The sequence below is a fragment of the Cucumis melo genome, chromosome 8 (genome assembly GCF_025177605.1).
Source record: "Cucumis melo cultivar AY chromosome 8, USDA_Cmelo_AY_1.0, whole genome shotgun sequence".
NCBI lineage: Eukaryota > Viridiplantae > Streptophyta > Magnoliopsida > Cucurbitales > Cucurbitaceae > Cucumis > Cucumis melo.
Window position 1 is genome coordinate 27,492,505 of NC_066864.1, and position 20,641 is coordinate 27,513,145.

Sequence of the window (20,641 nt, forward strand, 5' to 3'; positions counted from 1 at the left end):
TCCATGTGCTATTTACTATCCTCCATTTGTAAGATGTAAGATTGTACTTTTTCTTTCTTTCCTAACTACAAAAAATGACAAAACCCCTCTCCTTCTTCTTACTTTCCTACTTTACTTCACATCTTTTTAGGGTACCCAATCCATTTTGAGTTCCTTTCCTTTCTTATGATTCACCAGTCGGAGTTTGTATTTCGCAGTGTAAAGTTGCAAGTTATAATTACTCATCAAATATTTTTTGCAATTATATTAATACTCTTTTATTTTAAATTTATTAAAAATATAAATCCCAAAATTGAACAAAATATAAAGTGTATTGACCAAAATAGTACTTTAACCTCTTCTACTATTTCATATGCTATTCATACAAAATATAGGGACAAAAGAGAACTTAAATTATGAATTTATTAATACTTTCTTATTATTATCCATTCCCACAAACCTAAGAACTTCTCACACCTGAAATTTTTGTGTTGGAATGTAATTCCAATAGTTTCTTTTGACATATATGAATTTGTCTCTTTCTCTAATAATAATGCATACTTTTTAAAAATAGTATGGATATAATTAATTTTATAACATACTACCAAATATTCAACAAAAAAATTGTAGTTAACATGGTAGGAAAACAAAAGGTTCTTTTTTAATATTTTTTATATCGTTTTCTCTCTAATTAATATAAAAAAGGATCAGATAAAGTATATACTTATAGTGATGATCTAGATTTATTAGATATAAGCTTTTAGTTACGTTGTCCAAAATTGTAATAATTATTTTTATATGGATTGGTTAATCCGTTTTGTTCACTCAATCTATAATATCGTAGGAACACACATACAATAATTGGAGGTTATAGCAAGAGTTTTGTATAGATGTGTGGGAAGATGAGGGGAATATTTAGGAAAATAATGAATGTGATATATCATTCATTCATTGAAGAAAAAATTATTGTACTATCAACCCTTACTCACCAATGAAAAAATATCTCCAATTGAAGTCGATGAAATACTAAAAAAAAAAAAAAGTTATAGTAATATTTTATTACTTGGCTGCTAATAGTATTAGCCCAAAGCTACTAACTAAGAGAATTAAATGGAACTCAACTTTAATTCATGACAACTATAAACCTAAACTTGATGAGTGAATTTTACATTTTAGGTTTATAGTTATTTTGTTTTTCTTTAAAAAAAAAGGAATAAATTAAGTGAAAACTACTTTTTGAAAGAAGAGGTTTCCTTTAAAATTAATCTAATCCTAATGTTTTTGTTTTTAAGATTGGTAAAAAAACTATGGTAAGAAAATTGGGAGGAAACAAAAACAAGCATGTGAACTTTAAATTTTAAAAACTAAAAAATAAAACTTTCATCAAACATAACCTTAATAATTAAAATATAATCACTACAAGAAATCTGGCCTTTAATGTCGGGTGGAAAAAATGAAAAATGGGCTTTAATGTCGGTTTTCAAAATGCGGACGTTTAATGTCGGTTTTAAACCGACATTAAAGAAGGATCTTTAATGTCGGTTTAATGTCGGTTTTAAACCGACATTAAAGCCCCTTTGTAGTTTTTTTTTATTTTTTTAATTTGGTAAAAAATCAAGTTTCTCTCTCTTACTTTACCTTTTCTTTTTCCTTAAAAGTTTAAATATAAATTCTCCTCCTCTCTTCTTCCTCCTTGTAACTTTGAAATCTTCTAACCCTAAATTCTGCAGCCACCGATCAAATTTTCTTGTAGATTCTTTTTTCCATCGACGATTTGAAGATTTACTATGGCCAGTAAAAGAGAAGGTCTAGCGATCGGAATCGATTTGGAACCACGTACTCTTGCGTCGGTGTGTGGCAGCAGGATCGAGTTGAGATCATTGCCAACGATTAGGTTTGTAGATCTCGCTGCCACTACTCATCTTTCAGATCTATAAGGTTTTTTTTTATCCTCTTTACCTTCCAACATAAAAATCAAGAACATTTTTATCATCACAAATTACGAAAAACAGGTTCATGAAGTAAAAGGAACAAAAGAAAATATAATTTATCGTTCTTATCCGAATCAATAAATAAAATAGAAGAAAAATTGTTTAGGAAGATGCAGATGAACAAAGCGAAAAAGAAAAGAAAAATGTCGATTATAGTTTTATTGGCTATAAGATATATGCGGATATTAATACAATGGACAAACGAAATAGTAAACTGTCGAGGAGTCCTCTTCAATGTTGAAGAATCTGTAGATGCCTATGGGCTAGGGTATAATTTGTTTCTTCAGATCTCTGATTATTTGTTTTCTTTGTGCAAACTAGTTAAATATATAAATTTCCTGTTTCATAACTTTTTTGGGGTTAAATCTTGAATATGTATATTTTTGTCTTGTTTCATTCCTTCAAGGAAACTTTACCAGAGAAAATTCGACTTACAACTATTATTAAGATTCTTAGTGCTAGTTTGTAGATGGCTTCTTACTTCCACGCAAAACCAGATTATGTATCTTTATTGACTGTAAACGCATTTAATTTTTGTGAGTGATTTCATGGGCTTCCTTTTAAGAGTTGGTAGGCTTTGCTACGTGTATTGATGGCCTTTAGTCCAATTGCTTTGATATACTCCCAATTTGGTCAGGAAAAATACAAAATTTAGTATCATCTTGTATTTGTACTGTTTGGGTAAGTGCAAAGGCCTATTATGCATATCAAGTGTGTCAATTCTTGATAGAGATTATATGTCTTGGATTTTTCTTATAAGAACCTTTTTTAGTTAAAAGTTCAATTGTTGATCTAGCAGAAGATAAAATTATAAACATCTGAATATAGTGTTAGCTCATGGTTAAAAATTATAAACATCTGAATAAAATTATAAGAACCTTTTTTAGTTAAAAGTTCAAATGTTAGCTCATGGTTCAACTGGTCTATGCTAGAATCAGCCATAATCTAGTGATTCAAATGAATATATTTGGATATGTTCCATTAACCTAACTACTTTTCTATCTCAACTTATTTCACTTCAGACAAAAAGTTGCGACTTGTGCTAAGATCTTTGTAGGAGATGGTGGCACAACCAGGGATATATCGATGAAAATAACACTGTGATTGACTATAATGGATTGCTTAACACTCACATGCTTGCATATTATAATTCGATATATAAGGGTGTTGCAACAGTAATGGTATCTTACTCAAGCTGGAATGGAGTGAGAATGCACGCCAAATGTGATCTTGTAACTGGCTTCCTCAAGAACAAGCTCAAGTTCAAGGTATTCAAAGAATTTAGATAAACTCAAGTGAGATTCTTATGATCATATACTCAAATGGATCGTAGACAATCGTGCAAGCCCCTAATGAATGTTCTTTTGTTGGTTTTCTGTAGGGGTTTGTTATTTCCGATTGGCAAGGGATTGACAGGTCTTTTGTTATAAGATTTTGCATCATTTTGGCCAATTTCACTTCTTCTGCAAATGGAGTTGGCGTCTATGTTTGAGTACGATCTGAAGTAGTGGAGAAATAAGATCTAACAATTTCCATTTAAACTTGACACATCACTCAAGCGGATAAGATCTAGAAAGGTCTGCCTTAATCAATTCACTAATTTGCAGAACCAACTAATGCAAATGATTTTGGGGTTACTTTGTTGCAGACGAACTAATGCAAGAATCTATTTCAATATTGCACAAAAAGGTGAATAACTTAGTTTTAGAGTAATTAATGTTTTGGCATCATTAATTATGCATACAGGACTATAATTTTTTATTTTCCATGGTGTAAAATTTGGTTCATAAAATGATTGTAGGAAAAGGCATTGCAAGAGGAGAACATGCAGCTAGCAAATAAGGTATAAAATTAATTATGTCCTATATAATTTAATATTGTTGAATTTTCAGTAAGCAATGCACGTTATAATACTACTGTAAATAAGATTATACGAAATTCAAATGACTATTTATTTTATTGGTCCCTTCAAAAGTTCAGATTTAAACCTTTCTTGGATGGTTTGAACAATTATTGATTCAAAGCATCCAAAAAGCAAAGAGGGATTTGTCTGTTCTTTCTGCGTTATTTCTGTCAAATTTGAATTAACTTTGTCTTATGATGCATGGTAGGAAAGGGGAAGACCTTTAATAACACTAGAGTGAAGCATAGAGTGAAGGGGTTGATTAATAGAAGAAGATGGGGTTTAGTATGGAAGTTAATTTAGTAGGAAAGACTCCTACCGTTGTTCATAAAGTGTTCGTGATCTCAATCGAAAGATAGTAAAAGTTTTGAGCTACGCACCAATGTAAGTTTAGCAAACTCTGTTTTTAGTTTTAGAACAAGTAAGCATAATTGTTTAAACTAATGTAATTAGAGTTTTTTTAGTTCCAAATTTCTTCCTCTAGTATGTTTGTAATTTTTCAAAGTTGATGGCCACAGTTAAACTCTTGTGCGTGCCTCAAGGGAGTTTGTGATTATGCTTGGTAATTGATTGGAGACCACCTTCTGAAAAGCGACCATCTTTTGCAATTATAAAATTTAGTATGCATGTTGGGGTTTGGGAATTGTTTATAATATTAATTGAGGACAAAAAAAGAAGTTAAGTTTGGGGGCTGTAATTCCATGGCATAAAATGCATGAATGTGAGCTTGTGTTGTGTGATGATGTATGATGATATGATCTACCGCACTCCATAATTTCTAAAACTTGTTTTAGCTGAAACTAGTCAAGACCTTCGAAAGGATTTCATTTCCAAGTTCAATTTGTCTGCCAATGGAAACATTACATACAGTCTTAGTGACTTCCCAGAGGCAAGACCAGGTTATTACCAATATCATTTGCTTGACCTTCTAGTGTAAGAAGGCACATAATTTCGGTAATTAGTTTTTCTGGGCTGCTTAATCTGATTATGTAATAAACAGAAACTTTGCAAAGAACACGAACGATATTTGGGAACTTGAAAGCTCAAATACATAAAGGAGTTCCCATAATAGGGGCTGGTGCAGGCACTGGGATATCTGCCAAGTTTGAAGAAGATGGTGGTGTTGATCTGATAGTAGTGTACAATTCGGGGCAGTTTCGCATGGCTGGAAGGGGTTCTTTAGCAGGTTTGCTGCCTTTTGCCGATGCTAATGCCATAGTGCTTGAAATGGCCAATGAAGTATTACCTGTAAGTTCTATCTTCTATGTACCTGCTGATTCACAAAGTTAATTCTAGGAATTGTATCTACAAATTTTGGATCGACGCTTTGCAAGCATACAATTTTGAAGAATAAATTGTATAAATATAGTTCTGTATGTATGAACATTGGAAGTAATGTTGTGTTTCCTAGAAGTGAAATCTGTTTATCGATAAAGTAGGAATTTCTTGGACATCGAAAATGACTTAAAATGATTTTTCTAGTCAAGCATTGTGATAGACCCAGTGGAAGTGGAGATCTTGAATGTAGAGAATTAGGTATATCAGTAGATTATTTGGGAAGTCTCCAGCTAACCTGAGTGAGAGATGTTAACCTCTTTGATTTGTCTAGTTTGTACATTTGAAGTGTACTCGTCTTAATTTCCTGAATATTTTAAACTCTTTTGGACCCAAGAACAGAGCGGTATTCTGAATGTTGTCTATATTTTTTTTACATTAGATGTCATATCATATTTTACTGTTTTCTTTGGTTTTGCATTCTTAATCCTGATGAATATAAAACTTGTGTCATATAAATATATATATGGATTGGGGTGTGGATATAAAATCTTAAGAACTTTTCATCCTTCTCTGCAATTTCAATACTTCAAACAGCTTTGTTATTCATATAAATGGTTTATTTGGATATTGTTTGTAGATAATTGAAGTGATATTGGGTTGAAAGCTAAGCGATTGTGTAGAAATGGTCAAGCAACCGTTGAAAATTGAAGACTGAGAAGGCATTTAAGATTTTTAATTATTTAATTCTTGTATTAGAATCTTTTTTCATGTATTATTGTAGAATGTATATATAAACATAATATTAATATTTTATTTTGTGTATTCAAATGTAAAAGACAAATGTTATAGTTTCTAACATAATATGAATTTCATTGATTTGTTGGCGTGTGAAAAACATATTTATCTACATTGACCAAATGTCGGTCTATAGGACAATAATGTAACAATTAAATAAAAATAAATTTGTAAAAATGAATAAAAAAACTAGGCTTTAATGTCGGTTGTAAACCGACATATCAGAGTTCAACCGACATTAAAGGGCTTCAATAACACTATCAAAGGTGTCGGTTGAAAACTGACAAACCGACATTAAAGAGGGCTTTAATGTCGTTTTTAAACCGACATTAAAGCCCAACCAACATTAAAGGGCTTCAATAACACCATCAAAGATGTCGGTTGAAAACTGACATTAAAGGCTTTTAATGTCGTTTTTAAACCGACATTAAAGAGGCCTTTAATGTCGTTTTTAAACCGACATTAAAGCCCAACCGACATTAAAGGCCTTTAATAACGCTCACAAAGATGTCGGTTGCCAAGTGACATTAAAGGCCTTTAATGTCGGTTTAAAACCGACATTAAAGGCCAAAATTCTTCTAGTGAATACATGAGATTTTAAAGTTTTAATTAATCTCTATTTGAGTTTTGGTTATATATTTCCATTTTATTTTCTTAACCTTTATAGAGACAGTTTTCTTTTTTTGATGACAAAATTTTGATACGAAAAACACATCTAACCTTCGTTTGATACCAATAATGACGTTGTTTGAAGAGAAGAAGATTGTGGCATGAAAAAAAAAGCGCATATTGACATAGTGTCTGCGACACGCATATTGATTTTTGAGTTTGAGAGTAAGATTTAAGTTAGTTCATTAGCTCTATAGAGAAGGTTGACCTGAGTTCCTAGTTTATTTGATAACTTAATTGAATCATTTCTAAAACTCTTGGATTCAAAGGAGTGATCTAGTTATGTCCTATGCAAAAGATGGGCTCTTCGACCTTAGGTCAAAGGTAGAGGTCAAGTAGAATTTTGCCCAACTTTAGGCCCATTGGGCCAAATAGGCTCTCAACCTCGAACGTCTAGGGTGAGGAGTTGGGTTAGTCGTGTCCTTCGAGTCAATGCCAACAGGGAGCTAGTCTCAAAGGTCAACCGTACTTCTCTCAGTTCATCATGATATTGTCTTCCTTTGATATAGTTTTATTTGATCTCAAATAACAATTTTAAGTGTCTAGTATAATAATGATGGACTATAACAACTAACCCAAGGCTCATGACTAAAATAAAATTTATATTTACTTAAATGGGTTTCAAATCAAATGGAGAATGTTGAGTAACAAATGAAAATATATTTTAGAAATTTAATAACTTTTTCAAAAGGAATCTCTTTAAATTGAATTGTCAAAAAGTGATTCTAAAGTGAATGAGGTAGAATGTTTTTAAAATCACTTTATCATGATTTATCATTATAGAATCACTTCTAAACGTACCAAAATCAAACAACATCCTATTATTCAAATTTTATACAAGTATTTTGATTAAAATTATTTTAATATAAAAAAAGAAAAAAGAAATTTGGGGATTAGTTGTAAGTAATAAAGATATAAAAATAATTTAATGATATGTTTAATTAAAAATTTAAAAAAAAAAAAAAAAAAGAAGAAGAAGAAGAAGGAATATTGGATTAGTAAAGGCCAAAAGCATCTTCACTTTCATGTTCCATTCTCATTCCATAACCTTCCTATCCACATGGTGACCGGCTATTCCGGTTCCCCACTCTCTATTATCTCCACCGTCGACCCTCCCATTGCCATTTTCATCTCTTCTTTCCACACACCAAAGTGAACCAACCGCCGCCACCACCACCACCACCACCACCCACTGCCGCTCCCTCTCTTTCTCACTCCAATTCCTATAAATTCCTTCTCACCGACCATGATTTCCCATTTCTCCTTCCTCCATTTTCCAATCGCCGCCGCCGCCGGAGCTTCAGCCAAATCCCTAATCGGAGCTAACCACACCTCCGCCCGATTTTGCTCTCGCTAAACCTTCTTCTATTCATTTCCTTCATTTCATTGCCTTATCTTCTCCAATCCTTTGTTTGTTTTCATGTTCGGTTTCTTCTGTACTTGTATAGTATAGTATAAGGGGGATTATGGGATCCATGTTAGGGAAGTTCGCTTCTCTGAGAAACCTTCTAGTCCGAGTGCTTCTCTTCTCTATTCTTGTGATTATCGGTCGATTCGCCTATGTCGTTACCATTGCCGGAGAATCTTGTAGCATCGGTGACTTCTGTTTCTTCTCTTTGCCTGAAACTTTCAATTTCATGATCCCCGGCAGCGGTGGCCGTACTGGCAGTGCCGCTTTGTTTACGGACAACACCGATCCTCGCGTCATCGGACCTCCTCGTCCGGATCTGTATTCGAGTGAAGACTGGATCAAGACCGTCCAGTTTTACTCCTCTGTTTTCCAAGATCTGATTACCGAGGGCTACTTATCGCCGAATTCGAAATCATTGTGTATTGAAACACCTGCCGGAGCCGATGTATCAGCGTTGAAGGAGATCGGCGTTTCGAATTCGGTCGGGATTTTCAAGAAGGCGTTGAAGCCACTTGTGATTAAGGGCGAGGCTCATCGGATTCCGTTCGAGGATAATACCTTTGACTTCGTGTTCTCCGGCGGAAGCCGATTGGATATTTCCCGTCGGCCGCATGATTTTGCTTCGGAGATTGCTCGAATACTGAAACCCGAAGGGTTTGCGGTGGTACATGTGAGTGCTAAAGATACGTATAGTTTCAATTCATTCGTTGATTTATTCAATTCCTGCAAAATACTTAAATCAAAAGATATAGATATTGTTCTTCCATCAATGCCTTCTACTCGTGAATATGTATTGAAGAAAGAGTATAGAATTCTTGAAAATGGGTTGCTGAAACTGAATGAAGATGGGGTTTCTTACAAGAAGAATTGCTCTGTTCCTGGTTATAAGCTAGCTTTGTTTCGAAATGCCGAGCCTCTGATATTGGAGGAGCCATTGAAGCCATGGTTAACTTTAAAGAGAAATATACAGAACATTAAGTATCTGCCATCAATGGCTGAAATTAGCTTCAAAAATAGGTATGTTTATGTGGATGTTGGAGCTAGAAGCTATGGCTCCAGCATTGGGAGTTGGTTCAAAAAGCAATATCCAAAGCAGAACAAAACCTTTGAAGTTTATGCCATTGAAGCTGATCAAACTTTCCATGAACAATATAAATCAAAGAAAGGGGTGACATTATTACCTTATGCTGCTTGGGTGAGGAATGAGACATTGGCTTTTGAGATCAACAAAGACCCAGGTCAGGAAAAGGAAGATAAAGGAGGTAGCAGAGGGATGGGCAGGATTCAACCCGTCCAATCTTCGGGCCAATTTGATGGAGAGGTGAATCAGATTCAAGGGTTTGATTTCGCTGACTGGTTGAAGAACACAGTATCAGAGAAGGATTTCGTGGTGTTGAAGATGGACGTGGAAGGAACCGAGTTCGAATTGATTCCAAGACTCTTTGAAACAGGAGCGATTTGTTTGATAGATGAGATGTTTCTTGAATGTCATTACAATAGATGGCAGAGGTGTTGTCCTGGACAAAGGAGTACAAAGTATGAGAAAACATATTCTCAATGCATAGATTTATTTGCATCTCTAAGACAAAGTGGAGTTCTGGTTCATCAATGGTGGTAACAACAAAAATACAATACAATTCTTTTTGGATAAAATTCTTTTGAAATTGTATCTCATTTTACACTTCCCCTTCCCCCACAAAGAAAGCTGTTGTTAACTTCATTATTGTTAAAGCCTCACATTGTTTATGTTAAAGATTGAGCTGCAAATGTAAAAGTTATTTTGATTTTTATACAGAATCCCTTCATTTGGTGTCTTAAACATTCTCTGTGTCTTCATCATGACTGCTTCTTCCATGGTTTCTATTTTTAGCTTAAGCTGGGAGCCATGGAAATACAGCTTACACGAGATTTATTCTTGTACAACTGTCTTATGGCTTTAGCATCAACAGCTTGGATTAGTCCAATTCCAGCCAGATATGATAGGAAATGCTGGGCCTGCATCTATTTCCCATATTCTGTTTATTCAAATGGGCAAATCTGTATGGAAAATTGGTTATTTGGATTGTTGACTGGTCAAAACTAAGCACAAACATTACAGATAGTAATATGGTTTTCAAATTCTTAATAGGATTTTCAGGAGTTGAGTTGATTAATTAAGTTGTGTTTAGAGTCCAGAGTTGAGATGAATTGGAAACACTGCTAAAGATAAGTTATTTGACGCTCATTTATGTCATTGGGTCAAACATCCAACATATACATGTTTGAGCACTGTTCTATTGAAATTTTCTCTACTTAAGACTTGTGTCTATATTGTATTCGTCTCAATAAGGTAGACATTTCTTAGAGTATTAGACAATTTCTGGTTGAATGATTTATTAGGTCATAGGTCAAGTGGAGGGATTGAGGTTAATTGCAATAGTAAGATGATAATTTAATGATAAACATAAAAGTCACATCAAAATTTAAAATAATTCCCAAGTGGTGAAGAAACCGATATTATTAGTTGAGCACCATTGATCACAAATTTTGAATAATTAAATGGATGGTAAATCCTTTTCGTTTATATTGGTTTTTTACGACGAGTTGACAAACCATCCACCCAATGGAAGTGGCACAAATTCACATCCACCATTCGAAAAACAAAATGAAGAAGAAGAAGAAGAAAATTTTGGCCAAGTGATTCTTCAACTATCTCATTCATTTTTATTTTAAAAATATATATGAAAAAAGTTTAACTAAAAATTTCAATCGTGTAATTTAGAAAAAAAAAAAAAAGTTATATTTTAATAGACGTGATGGTAAAAAGTTAAATTTTAGTGAAAATTTAATAGCTCAAACTTTACAATTAAAAATTGGACGATATAATTGCAACTACAAATTCATCATAAAATTTTCTTAAGACTACTTATAATTCTATTTTTGATTTATAGGAATCGATTAATTTTAATCTATAAAGTAAAGAGTCCAAATTCTAACTTTTTCTGATTAAATTTACAATTAAATTAAAAAAATGATAATAATAAACCACGTAATAGGTTGAAGAAATGAAATAAGAACAAACCCACTAAACACAAATGTCAACAAGAGACCCATGGTGGTAAGACACCACCCTTGATTTTCTAAATATAATTTTGTTCGTTGAAATTCCACATTCTCATCCAAACAACATTCCTTCAATCCATTATCTCCCTCTCCATTGTGAATTATAATTCAACTATCTCTCCTCTCCTCCTCTTCTCTGTTTCTGCTTCCTTTGGGTTCAGAATCAGAGAAATCCTCGATCCATCTTCACTTTAATGCATTTTCTTTCTCAGAAATTTTGTTGGTATTTCATCTCTTCTGTTGGGTCAAATTCCTTTTTGAGATTGCCCTAGTTGGAGGGTCGTCTCAGAAATGGGAGCTTGTTGTACAAAAGATAACCTGTATGGAGGCTACACGACCTATGATAAAGATGATAGGGATTCCAATGGTGATGATGGAGAAGAGGTTCGACGTGGTGAAGATGGCGCCACCGTTCGGTTACGTGGATCCTCTGCGTTCACATCGATGTTTACTCAACGAGGAAGAAAAGGAATCAATCAAGATGCAATGACAGTTTGGGAGGTAAAAACAAAGGAATAAACTCTATACTATTTCGTTTGTTTTCCCTTAATTTGATTATTATGGATGATGATCTGCAAAAGGATGCATTATGATATGATCTTATTAAGGGGATATGATTTGTGTCTATCTATGTATTCAAAGAAGGTTGAATCAAAACTTACAGGATTTCTCAGGGGAGAAAGATTTGATGTTTTGTGGAGTTTTTGATGGTCATGGCCCATCTGGTCATAGGGTTGCTCGCCATGCACGAGACATTCTACCCACGAAGCTCTCCACAGCTATCAAGAAGCAGCTATATGAACCTGAAAATGGGGTGGTTTCTGAAGCTTGTGTTGAACCAGATAACAATGGTGGAAAACAACGAAACCGGTTGGTTTCGAAATGGGAAGCTGCTCTTGAAGAATCTTTCAAAGAAGTTGATCAAGAACTCAGCTTGGATTCATCTATTGATTGTTTCTGTAGTGGAACAACAGCCGTGACCATTATCAAACAGGTGAATTTCCTTGAAAATAACATCCTATATTTTCCAATTTTTATCCAATCCCTTGACCATTTTGATCATCAGGGAGAGCATTTGGTGGTTGCAAGCGTAGGTGACTCCCGGGCGGTTCTCTGCACCAGAGGAGACAAGCATCAACTTATTCCTATTCAATTAACAGTTGACCAGAAACCAAATATTCCATGTGGGTATTCTTTAAAATCCACATCAATCAACTCTATCTTATCAATTTGAGATAACAAAAATGATAGCAACAAAGGATTGAACAATTTAGCAAGAAAATTCTAGTCCATCCATTAAGGACATTGATCAATAGTTTGGGTTAGGTATCTATCCATTCAATCGATCTGTCAAACCCATCATCTTCATTCATATGTTTTCAATGTGAAAGAATTGAAAAGAAAAAAAAACTAGAAATGAAACTGTACGATTAATTGACCAGAAACTAAATCAAATGGGTATTATTGTTTATTACGCATCAATCAACTCTATCTTATCAATTTGAGATAACACAAATGATAGAAACAAAGGAATGAACAATTTAGCAAGAATATTTTAGTTCATCCATTTAGGAGATTAAGCTATAACTTGGTTTAGGTAACTATCTATTCAACCCATCTTCTTCATTCTTATGTTTTCAATGTGAATCAGGCGAAGCAGAAAGAATAAAGAATCGCCAAGGCAGAATCATAGCAGAAAAAGAAGAGCCAGATATATACAGAGTATGGGTACCAGATGGAAATTATCCAGGTCTCGCCATGTCAAGATCCTTGGGAGATTTTTGCCTCAAAGATTACGGTCTCATTTCAACTCCTCAAGTTTCCTACAGAAAACTAACAAGAAAAGACGAGTTCATCGTTCTAGCAACAGATGGGGTTAGTTAAATTTTTTCTTTTAAAATCCCCAATTTACAAAATCCCCCAAAAAATTATACGTTAATTCTTTGGATCGTACCACGAAATTGCAGATATGGGATGTATTGACAAACAATCAAGTGATCAACATAGTTGCTTCAGTAAGGAACAGATCCATGGCAGCTAAATTAGTAGTGAAACTAGCAGTTAGTGAATGGAAACGGCGATTTCCAGGGTCATTGATCGACGACTGTGCAGCGATTTGTTTGTTCTTCAAGAACCCACCATTATTAACGAAATCAATGACGAGTGTGGGAAGGAGGAACGTGAGAAGCCATCCAGAACTTGCAGTTTCAAGAAGTTGTAGATCAGTGGGGGTTGATAGAAAAAGAGGAGTAAGAGAAGAAGAAGTTGAAGGTGGGTCTATGAAAAGAGAATGTTCAAAGGAAGAACGGACAAAGGAAGAACGGAAAGGTGTACAAGGGCTAAGAAGAGCAAATTCACTGACGAGAGCTACTCGATTTACGAAAACTTTGAGCCATAATCAGAGAACGGAGAAGTTTTATCATGAAGTTGAGTCACGTTAAAGTACTGTTCGATGAAAGTCCTCACAGGCCCTATGGGAATGAAAGTGGCAAAACCAAAGAAGCCACAAGAAGAAGAATCAAACCTCTCTTCTTTTGTGTTTCTTTTTCTTTCATAAATTCTTGTTTTGTTTGTTGGTTTGTTGGTAAATCAGAAGAGTTTAGAAGAACCAAAATTATTGGCACTCTTCCCATGATATATGTATACATATATATATATATATATAATTCTTTTTCTTTTGAGCTTATGTTATGTTGAAATAATGTAAATTTCAACTTTATATGTTATACATAATTCTTTTATTTGTTAATCTTTTTAAAATACTAAAATAAAGAAAAGTCAAGATAAACGACAAACGACAAAGTCTTTTAAGAATAATAGAGTAATTAAGTTGACATTTGTATATATTAGTCAGCAATCACAAAGGATTGAGTCTCCCGTCGTAAAAATCCTTTGTCCTTGCAACTAAAAGATTAAATCATCACTTAAGAAGCAAGTTGATATCTTTCCCCTACTTGAAGAATTCAAATTGCAAACAATATTCCCTTTGTGATGTCTAAATCCCATCCAAAACCACCCTTATGAACATCCTCCCTCCATTTCAAGTTTCAATATAAAGACAAGCAGTAGGAATGTTGTTATTTAATATGTTGACCTTAGGAGCCAACTTTAGTCTGTTTCCCGGAACATGAAGAACTAACCTCAAACCTTCCCAAACAAATTTATCTCCAAGTTATAAGCACTTTTGATAGACAAATGGTCTTCTTCTTTTTTCTTTTTTTTAAGAGGCCCAATGCATCTTATCTATGACCTTTCAAATGGAATGGATAAAATAGTGTTAGCATCACCAAACAATAAACCATTCTATGTGTATTCCATAGTACACTTTGGTATTGGCGCTCTTTTGTACTTTAAATTTTGATACTAAAATATGTTCAACTCAGCTTAGTTGGTTAAAATATTGTTTGTCTTTCAAACGTATCGAAATTTAAATCTTTTTATTCTATGAAAGAATCAAAGAAAAAACATAGTTATAAACTTACCTTAGTTTTGTGATAATGTATTTTCCATAATTTAAGTAGTAGAAACTTGTGACATTGTTGTTTTGGGCTTAACTTAATTGGTCAAGTCATTATCTCGTCTATCAAATAATTAGAGGTCTAATGATTTAACTTTGTTTGATCGTTTAAGATCTAAATAAAAGAAAAAAAAAAGGTGGAATGATCAAAATAGAAATTAAATTTAGTTGAGTTCAAAATTTCATCTTTAAATTCATAACTTATTTTATCTAATTTAAGTCGCTTGTGAAATATTTATTCCATGCCCTTTGATATCTTCTTTAAAAAAAAAAAGGAATTCAGCTACTAACAAAATAGAACAAATTTTAAAATATATGATTTAAAATTTAAATGGATTGATATCTTAAACTTCCAAATAATAAGCATGTTTAAAGAGTGTTTAATACTAATTAAATAAATTGATACATATAAAGTGTTGTAAATTGAGGGGATGTAACAATAATAACTAACTTGGGGTTGGTTTCAAAATTCAAATTTATGTCTCTCCTTATGGTGACATTACTTTTCTATGGATGAGTGAATTAAAAATTCAAACTTTTTAGACTAAATATTTGTCTTATTTTTTGTTTTATACCCAACATTTTATATACCCATTTGGCATCTCTCTTCCCTAATTTTTCTTTTATTTAAAATAATAATAATAATAATAATAATAATAATAAAGAAACTTCTTCCAAATATTATAATAGAATTTATAATCTAATGAGTACTTGAAATTATATCTTTCTTTTTTCTTTTTGGCTTTTTTTTTCCATAGGTTGGACTAATGAATGAAGACTATTGTCCCATCTCTCTTTTGTCTTATTTGTCTCTCAATGAAGGAATCTCCCTTTTGTGTTTTCTTTTTTTTTTTCTTTTTTTTCTTTTGCATGTTTTGTTTTTTTCTTGTGTTTTTTATACAATGAGCATCCATCATTTCAACAAGAAATTATCCCTAACCAAAATCATCATCTCACACTTTTCAAGAAAAAATAAGGATTCACTATAATTTAAAAAAAGAAAGAAAGAAAGAAAATCAATTTATATCATGTGCTTGAATTAAACCTACCATATAAACTTAGGTTCATAAACTTAGCATGTGATTAGAGTTACACATCTCTCCTCCATTTCTAGTAAGATGACTTTTCTATCAGGTGAAAAATAAAGTTTGTTGGCCACTCATGATAACCAATTTTGTTGTCAACGTGTGAATGGAGGAGCGACCAAGTATGAACGACAAAATCACTGTTATATGTGTGGATTAGGAAATAGAACAAACCCCATCAACCACTCCAACTAACAATTGGAATCCATATAAACATAACATAAATCATCAAGTCTTCCTCACTTCATTCAGCTAAAACTTTGATTTTATGATTTAAGGCAAAAGTAATACGTAATATTTAATTTGACTCCTACTTTATGAAGGTTCATTTTCACCCTTCACATAATTTTATTTTGATAAAATTGTTGATTTTACTAAGGATATATCAATCAAAATATCTTGAAGGTAACACAATCATATGATTGAAAGAAACAGAAAATTGTGATCCCTCCCTTATTTTTGAGACATGGTAGTATTTGCAATTATTCTCGAACTTCCATTTTTAAAAAATAAAAGCCTTAAATTTGAACAAGGGTTGAAATTATAGTCTCAAACTTAGACGAGTTTCAAAATTTGAATGAGATTCCAAATTGAGAACTTCTATAAATCTAAGTCAATTGAAAGGTTGAAATATAAGTAAAAGGAGGGTTGAAAAAGGTAAATAATAAAAATTGAAATCATAAAAAGTAAAAATAGTAAAAAAAAAAAAAAAGAAATGGTTGGTTTGAAAACCGTCGGTATAAAAAAGAATCAAAAATCACCTCATTCCAAGCAAACACCAACTAAATGCTCAATTTTTTTATCAATGAAAAGTTGGAAGTGTAATTAAAACTTCTGAAATTTGCCCCAAACCAAAATGTTGGAATAAGAGCGTCATAAGTTGGGCTGTCTTACATGAAGGGTTGGGAGATTCTTTGACAGGAACGTGAAAGGAAAGAGAGAAAGAAAGAAAGAATCATGTGAAGATGATAATAATGGTGAAAAAATCCCAACCCATCACTCTCACCATTAATCTCCTTCCCCTTCTCCCTTGTGATGTTACCAAAAGTTCAGAGCCTCTGTCACCCTCTCTCTCTCTCTCTCTCTCCCTCTTTCTCTCTATCCAACAAATTACAAAATCCTTCATAACTTCATACCAAATCAATTACCCATTTCTAGACGCTTTCTCCTCTCATTTCTGACACTTCCAAAAGCACTTCCCCCACCACCCACACCCACCGCCATTTTATTACCCCCATTTCCTTCTCAACATAAACAAAAGAAAACTCTGCACCAACTCATACACATATCAAAAGCTTTTCTTCCCCTTTTACTTATATTAACAAACATCTTCTTCTTTCTCAGTTCAGTTTCCAGTTCACAATAAACAAACTCATAGCTAATTTTGTAACTCTAAACACAAAAAGAAAAAGAAACAAAACCCAATACAGATAATAATAAACACATTACATATTCAAAATCAATATCATATTACCCCTTTTAACATTAGGATTAGATCTCTTTCTTCTTCTTTCCCTTCTTTGGTTGTTGGTGTTTTTCTTTAGATGGTTGTTGATTTTCGAACGATGTAACGGTAGGCGGCGACCTTTTTCCTCCTTGAAGCTGTGTTGTCAACGGATAACACCATTTTTCCAGCTTCTCTTGTAGTGAATGAGTTGTGAATTGCTTCTTCATTAGCTGAAATTTTCCTTGGTTTCTCCACTGCTATGGTGTAGCTTCCATCGGCGATTGGAACGAACTCTGCGCTGTACTCTAATTCCCAACCTCCCACTACGATGTCCCATGAGATTGTGGCTCCCCCCTGTTTGATTTTATAAGAAATTTGGTTGAATCTCAGGTTTATAGACTAAATTTTGATCTGGGTTTTGAGAAAAAGAACGAAATATACCTCAATGCCTTCTATTTGAATGTTCACTTTCTCTCCTCCTTTGACGGCGAACTCTGACGCCGGTTTCGGTGGGCCATTCTGCAAATCGCTTGGCCGACTTAGGCCGCCGTACTGTACCGGCACGTCTTCCGGTCTGATGAATCTGATCAGAAAAAAGATTGAAATGAAACCCAATTTTATGGAAATGACTGAAAGTAACGAAGATTCAGAGAGGAAGATATACTTGTAAAGGGTTTCGGCGACATTTCCTTCTTTAGCGATGACAAATTTGCTCTTGGTTCGTTGAGTTAGAAAGGGGCTAAACATGGAGTACAACATACTGAAGTACCAAGGCACATTGATGAAAATCTAAAACCCCAAAACGAAAACAAAAAAAAAAAAATGGGGTCAGTTCAGATTTCAAATCATAACTAAAAAAAAAATGAAAATGGGTAAGAGAGATTTGTACCTTACGAGCAACCATTTCAGGGTAATTGTCTTGAAACAGAGAAAGGATTTGATTAGAAGCAACACGAAGCTCTCGTTTAGGCATATCTTTAAGATCGGTGACTTGAATCAATGAATTAACCCCACCAGGTTTAAAATGGAGAAGATGAATCCCTCTTTCCAAAACTTGAACCCTCCATTTAAGAAACTTCTTGAGTTTCTCATCATCGCCAAAGATCCTCTCGTACATTTCCTTATCCTTGAAAACCCCATACGCGTTATAACAAACAGGGTGTCCTTCTCTGTCATAGCCCTGCATATAAGCAACAAGCCCTTCAAGTTCCTTAAACCCTAAATCTTCATCAACAATACCATCAGCACCAAACTCAGATCGCCATTGGAGGCATTTCTGAAGCATATGAAGAGAATCAGGTACTTTGAAGTCTCGAGCACGAAGAAACTTAAGGAGGATAACATCAGCACGGTCATCGCCGGCTAAGAGAGGGATACCCCACATAGAAGGACGATGATCGGCGGTGGAGGTAGAAGCAGAGAGCTTATCTTTAAGGTCTTGAAGGGCTTTTCTCTCGGAGGATTTGAGATGGGAAATGAAGTAAGTATCTTCTTTGAAAGAGGGAGAACGGAGAGTGGCGGCTTCCATTAGAGAAGAGACGAAGCCTTTCTTAGAATGAGGTTTGGGAGTGGAAATGGGGGAAGGGGAGGTTGTGGAGTCCATTGAAAGAGGGGAGAGGGGGGGTTTTGAGGAAGAACCAGAGATGGGGTCTGGTCAAAAGAGAAGATGAGTGGAGATTTGACAATGGGTTTGGGATTTCACTGTTGGAAATAGGGGGAAGAAGATGAAGGATGAAGAAGAAGAAGAAGAAGAAGGAGAAGAGGGAGTTTGATTTGAAGTTTGAAAAACAGAGTTGGGAGGAAGAAGAAGACAAAAAGGGGAAGGGGAGGCGGGAGAAAGAATAAAATCACGCGGCGGTGAGAGATGAAGTGAAGTAGTGAGTGTTGAGTGTCACAGATTCCTTCTCTTCTTTCTTTACCTCCAGGGGTTAGCTGAGCCGCTGAGCTAAGCCGACCTCTAAGCTTGGACCAATGACTTGTACGGAATTGGAACACTCCATTTTTTGATTAATTAACTACTAAAATATATATAACATTTGACACATTATCGTTATTTATAAATTATAGTAAAAATATTTAAATTGACAGCAAAGAGGTTGAGGAATTTTCCATATTTTATAAATAATTTTAAATATTTTATTATTGTTTAAAATGTTGCAAAGATGTTTTAAAAAACTTAGAGTGAAATGTATTTGAAAAGATGAACAAGTATTATGACTAAATCTAACAAAAGTATTTGTCTTTTTGTATAATGTGAAAATATGAAAATTTTAACCACCGTGATAATTAAGTAATCTTCAACTTTTATGATGAAAATGTCATATAAATTATTGTTGAATTGAATTCTCTTTAACAAATGATACTTTATCATAAAAATGCACTATAATTTTATTTTTCTTCAAAAATATACTCATATACGTACTCAACTCGTATTATTATATTGGATAGATATAAAATGTTTATAAGCTACGCTAGTAGCAAAAATAATTGAAAAAAATAAATGAATGTATTAATATGACAATAATTAAGAAATATCTTTTTTGAATTAAAGTTTAAAAAAGACGATTGTTTAAGTTGCATCAACTTCTTGTACTTATTTGAAATGCTTGATAAGCTTAAATTTTAATCCTCTATTATAGTAATGATTGAATTAATAAAATAACTAATAAATCTCTAAATTTTGTTAGTATATATATAGACCTTCAAAGTAAAAGCTATTAAATAAAATAACACAACGCTTACTTAGTTTGGTCAAGTATTTTAATGGCTTTATATTAGATGATTTCATTATGTGTTAGATTGTGTGGTATTTGCATTAAATTATTTTGATTGTGATATATTTTAAGTTGTAATTTTATTCAAAAATAGACAAATAAAAAATAATGAAACTATAGACAAAAAGAAACAAAATTTAAAAAAAAAAAAAACATAATGTCCCACGTCCACCATATTCCAAGGAAAAAAGAAGTAGGAAGACCATAACATATAATATAATTTGAATCAAATATTGTACCGATGCTAATGCATATACTAACAAGTAATTGTTTAAAACGTGTGATTATTTGGTGTTTGGAACTCCCACTTGTGGTGGTTTTAGTGAGTTATGATAGCTTATTCAACAATCTTAAAAAAATTTAAAAGAATTATTTTAATATTTGGAAGAAATTATTTACAATTTAGTAGCTAACGTTACCGACCATTGTTTTGTTTAATATTTTCGATAAATCAACTCATTAATTAGCGACTAACTTTGAACGATCACTTTTGTTGACGGCTCTAATGATAACCACCTAAAGTGACTAACTCTAGCTGTCAATTCTAGCAAAGACCATCTTTAGCGTTTCATTTTAGTGGTAACCACCTTCAATTGCTCCTCCATTTCGACAATGACCACATATGGCATCCAACTTAAAAAAGTCTTTAGTAGAGATTGATTCAGTGTTTTATTTTTCCCAATCTTCATG

At 33.4% G+C, this 20,641-nt stretch overlaps 3 protein-coding genes and 2 long non-coding RNA genes across 10 annotated transcripts; 3 read left to right on the forward strand and 2 right to left on the reverse strand.

Moving 5' to 3' along the window:
• Nucleotides 1-1,693: 1,693 nt before the first annotated feature.
• LOC127150441 (uncharacterized) lies at nt 1,694-5,736 on the forward strand. Of its 5 annotated transcripts, none has more exons than XR_007822745.1 (6): nt 1,694-3,238; nt 3,352-3,659; nt 3,772-3,813; nt 4,082-4,257; nt 4,392-4,772; nt 4,874-5,736. It is a non-coding gene; the product is annotated as an uncharacterized LOC127150441 (long non-coding RNA). The 5 variants fall into 5 exon arrangements; XR_007822748.1 differs by having other exon boundaries at nt 4,668-4,772; XR_007822744.1 differs by having other exon boundaries at nt 4,392-5,736.
• A 1,924-nt stretch (nt 5,737-7,660) lies between these two features.
• On the forward strand, nt 7,661-9,845 carry LOC103502172 (uncharacterized). The gene has a single exon (XM_008466020.3). The coding sequence runs from the start codon at nt 8,082-8,084 to the stop codon at nt 9,642-9,644; it is 1,563 nt and encodes a 520-aa protein (XP_008464242.1). The 5' UTR covers nt 7,661-8,081; the 3' UTR covers nt 9,645-9,845.
• A 1,213-nt stretch (nt 9,846-11,058) lies between these two features.
• LOC127150442 (uncharacterized) lies at nt 11,059-13,232 on the reverse strand. The gene is made up of 4 exons (XR_007822749.1): nt 13,083-13,232; nt 12,861-12,951; nt 11,791-12,241; nt 11,059-11,558 (listed from the first exon to the last, which is right to left on the reverse strand). It is a non-coding gene; the product is annotated as an uncharacterized LOC127150442 (long non-coding RNA).
• On the forward strand, nt 11,420-13,869 carry LOC103502171 (probable protein phosphatase 2C 65). Of its 2 annotated transcripts, XM_008466019.3 has the most exons (5): nt 11,420-11,629; nt 11,793-12,122; nt 12,195-12,312; nt 12,780-13,003; nt 13,096-13,869. In XM_008466019.3, the coding sequence occupies exons 1-5, from the start codon at nt 11,420-11,422 to the stop codon at nt 13,567-13,569; spliced, it is 1,356 nt and encodes a 451-aa protein (XP_008464241.1). In that variant the 3' UTR covers nt 13,570-13,869. The 2 variants fall into 2 exon arrangements, with proteins under 2 accessions (XP_008464241.1, XP_008464240.1); XM_008466018.3 differs by having other exon boundaries at nt 11,793-12,312.
• A 3,147-nt stretch (nt 13,870-17,016) lies between these two features.
• Nucleotides 17,017-19,051, reverse strand: LOC103502169 (patellin-6). Its single transcript, XM_008466017.3, has 4 exons — nt 18,067-19,051; nt 17,842-17,966; nt 17,619-17,760; nt 17,017-17,531 (listed from the first exon to the last, which is right to left on the reverse strand). The coding sequence occupies exons 1-4, from the start codon at nt 18,778-18,780 to the stop codon at nt 17,271-17,273; spliced, it is 1,242 nt and encodes a 413-aa protein (XP_008464239.1). The 5' UTR covers nt 18,781-19,051; the 3' UTR covers nt 17,017-17,270.
• Nucleotides 19,052-20,641: the final 1,590 nt, after the last annotated feature.

Bases quoted from the DNA above. Each gene is read 5' to 3' on its own strand.
- LOC103502172 (XM_008466020.3), top strand. From the start codon at position 8,082: ATGGGATCCATGTTAGGGAAGTTCGCTTCTCTGAGAAACCTTCTAGTC.
- LOC103502171 (XM_008466018.3), top strand. From the start codon at position 11,420: ATGGGAGCTTGTTGTACAAAAGATAACCTGTATGGAGGCTACACGACC. The intron at 11,630-11,792 runs GTAAAAACAAAG...CAAAACTTACAG, and splicing joins ATGCAATGACAGTTTGGGAG to GATTTCTCAGGGGAGAAAGA. The intron at 13,004-13,095 runs GTTAGTTAAATT...ACGAAATTGCAG, and splicing joins TCGTTCTAGCAACAGATGGG to ATATGGGATGTATTGACAAA.
- LOC103502169 (XM_008466017.3), bottom strand. From the start codon at position 18,780: ATGGACTCCACAACCTCCCCTTCCCCCATTTCCACTCCCAAACCTCAT. The intron at 17,761-17,841 runs GTATATCTTCCT...TTTTCTGATCAG, and splicing joins GTCGCCGAAACCCTTTACAA to ATTCATCAGACCGGAAGACG. The intron at 17,532-17,618 runs GTATATTTCGTT...AAAATCAAACAG, and splicing joins TTCAAATAGAAGGCATTGAG to GGGGGAGCCACAATCTCATG.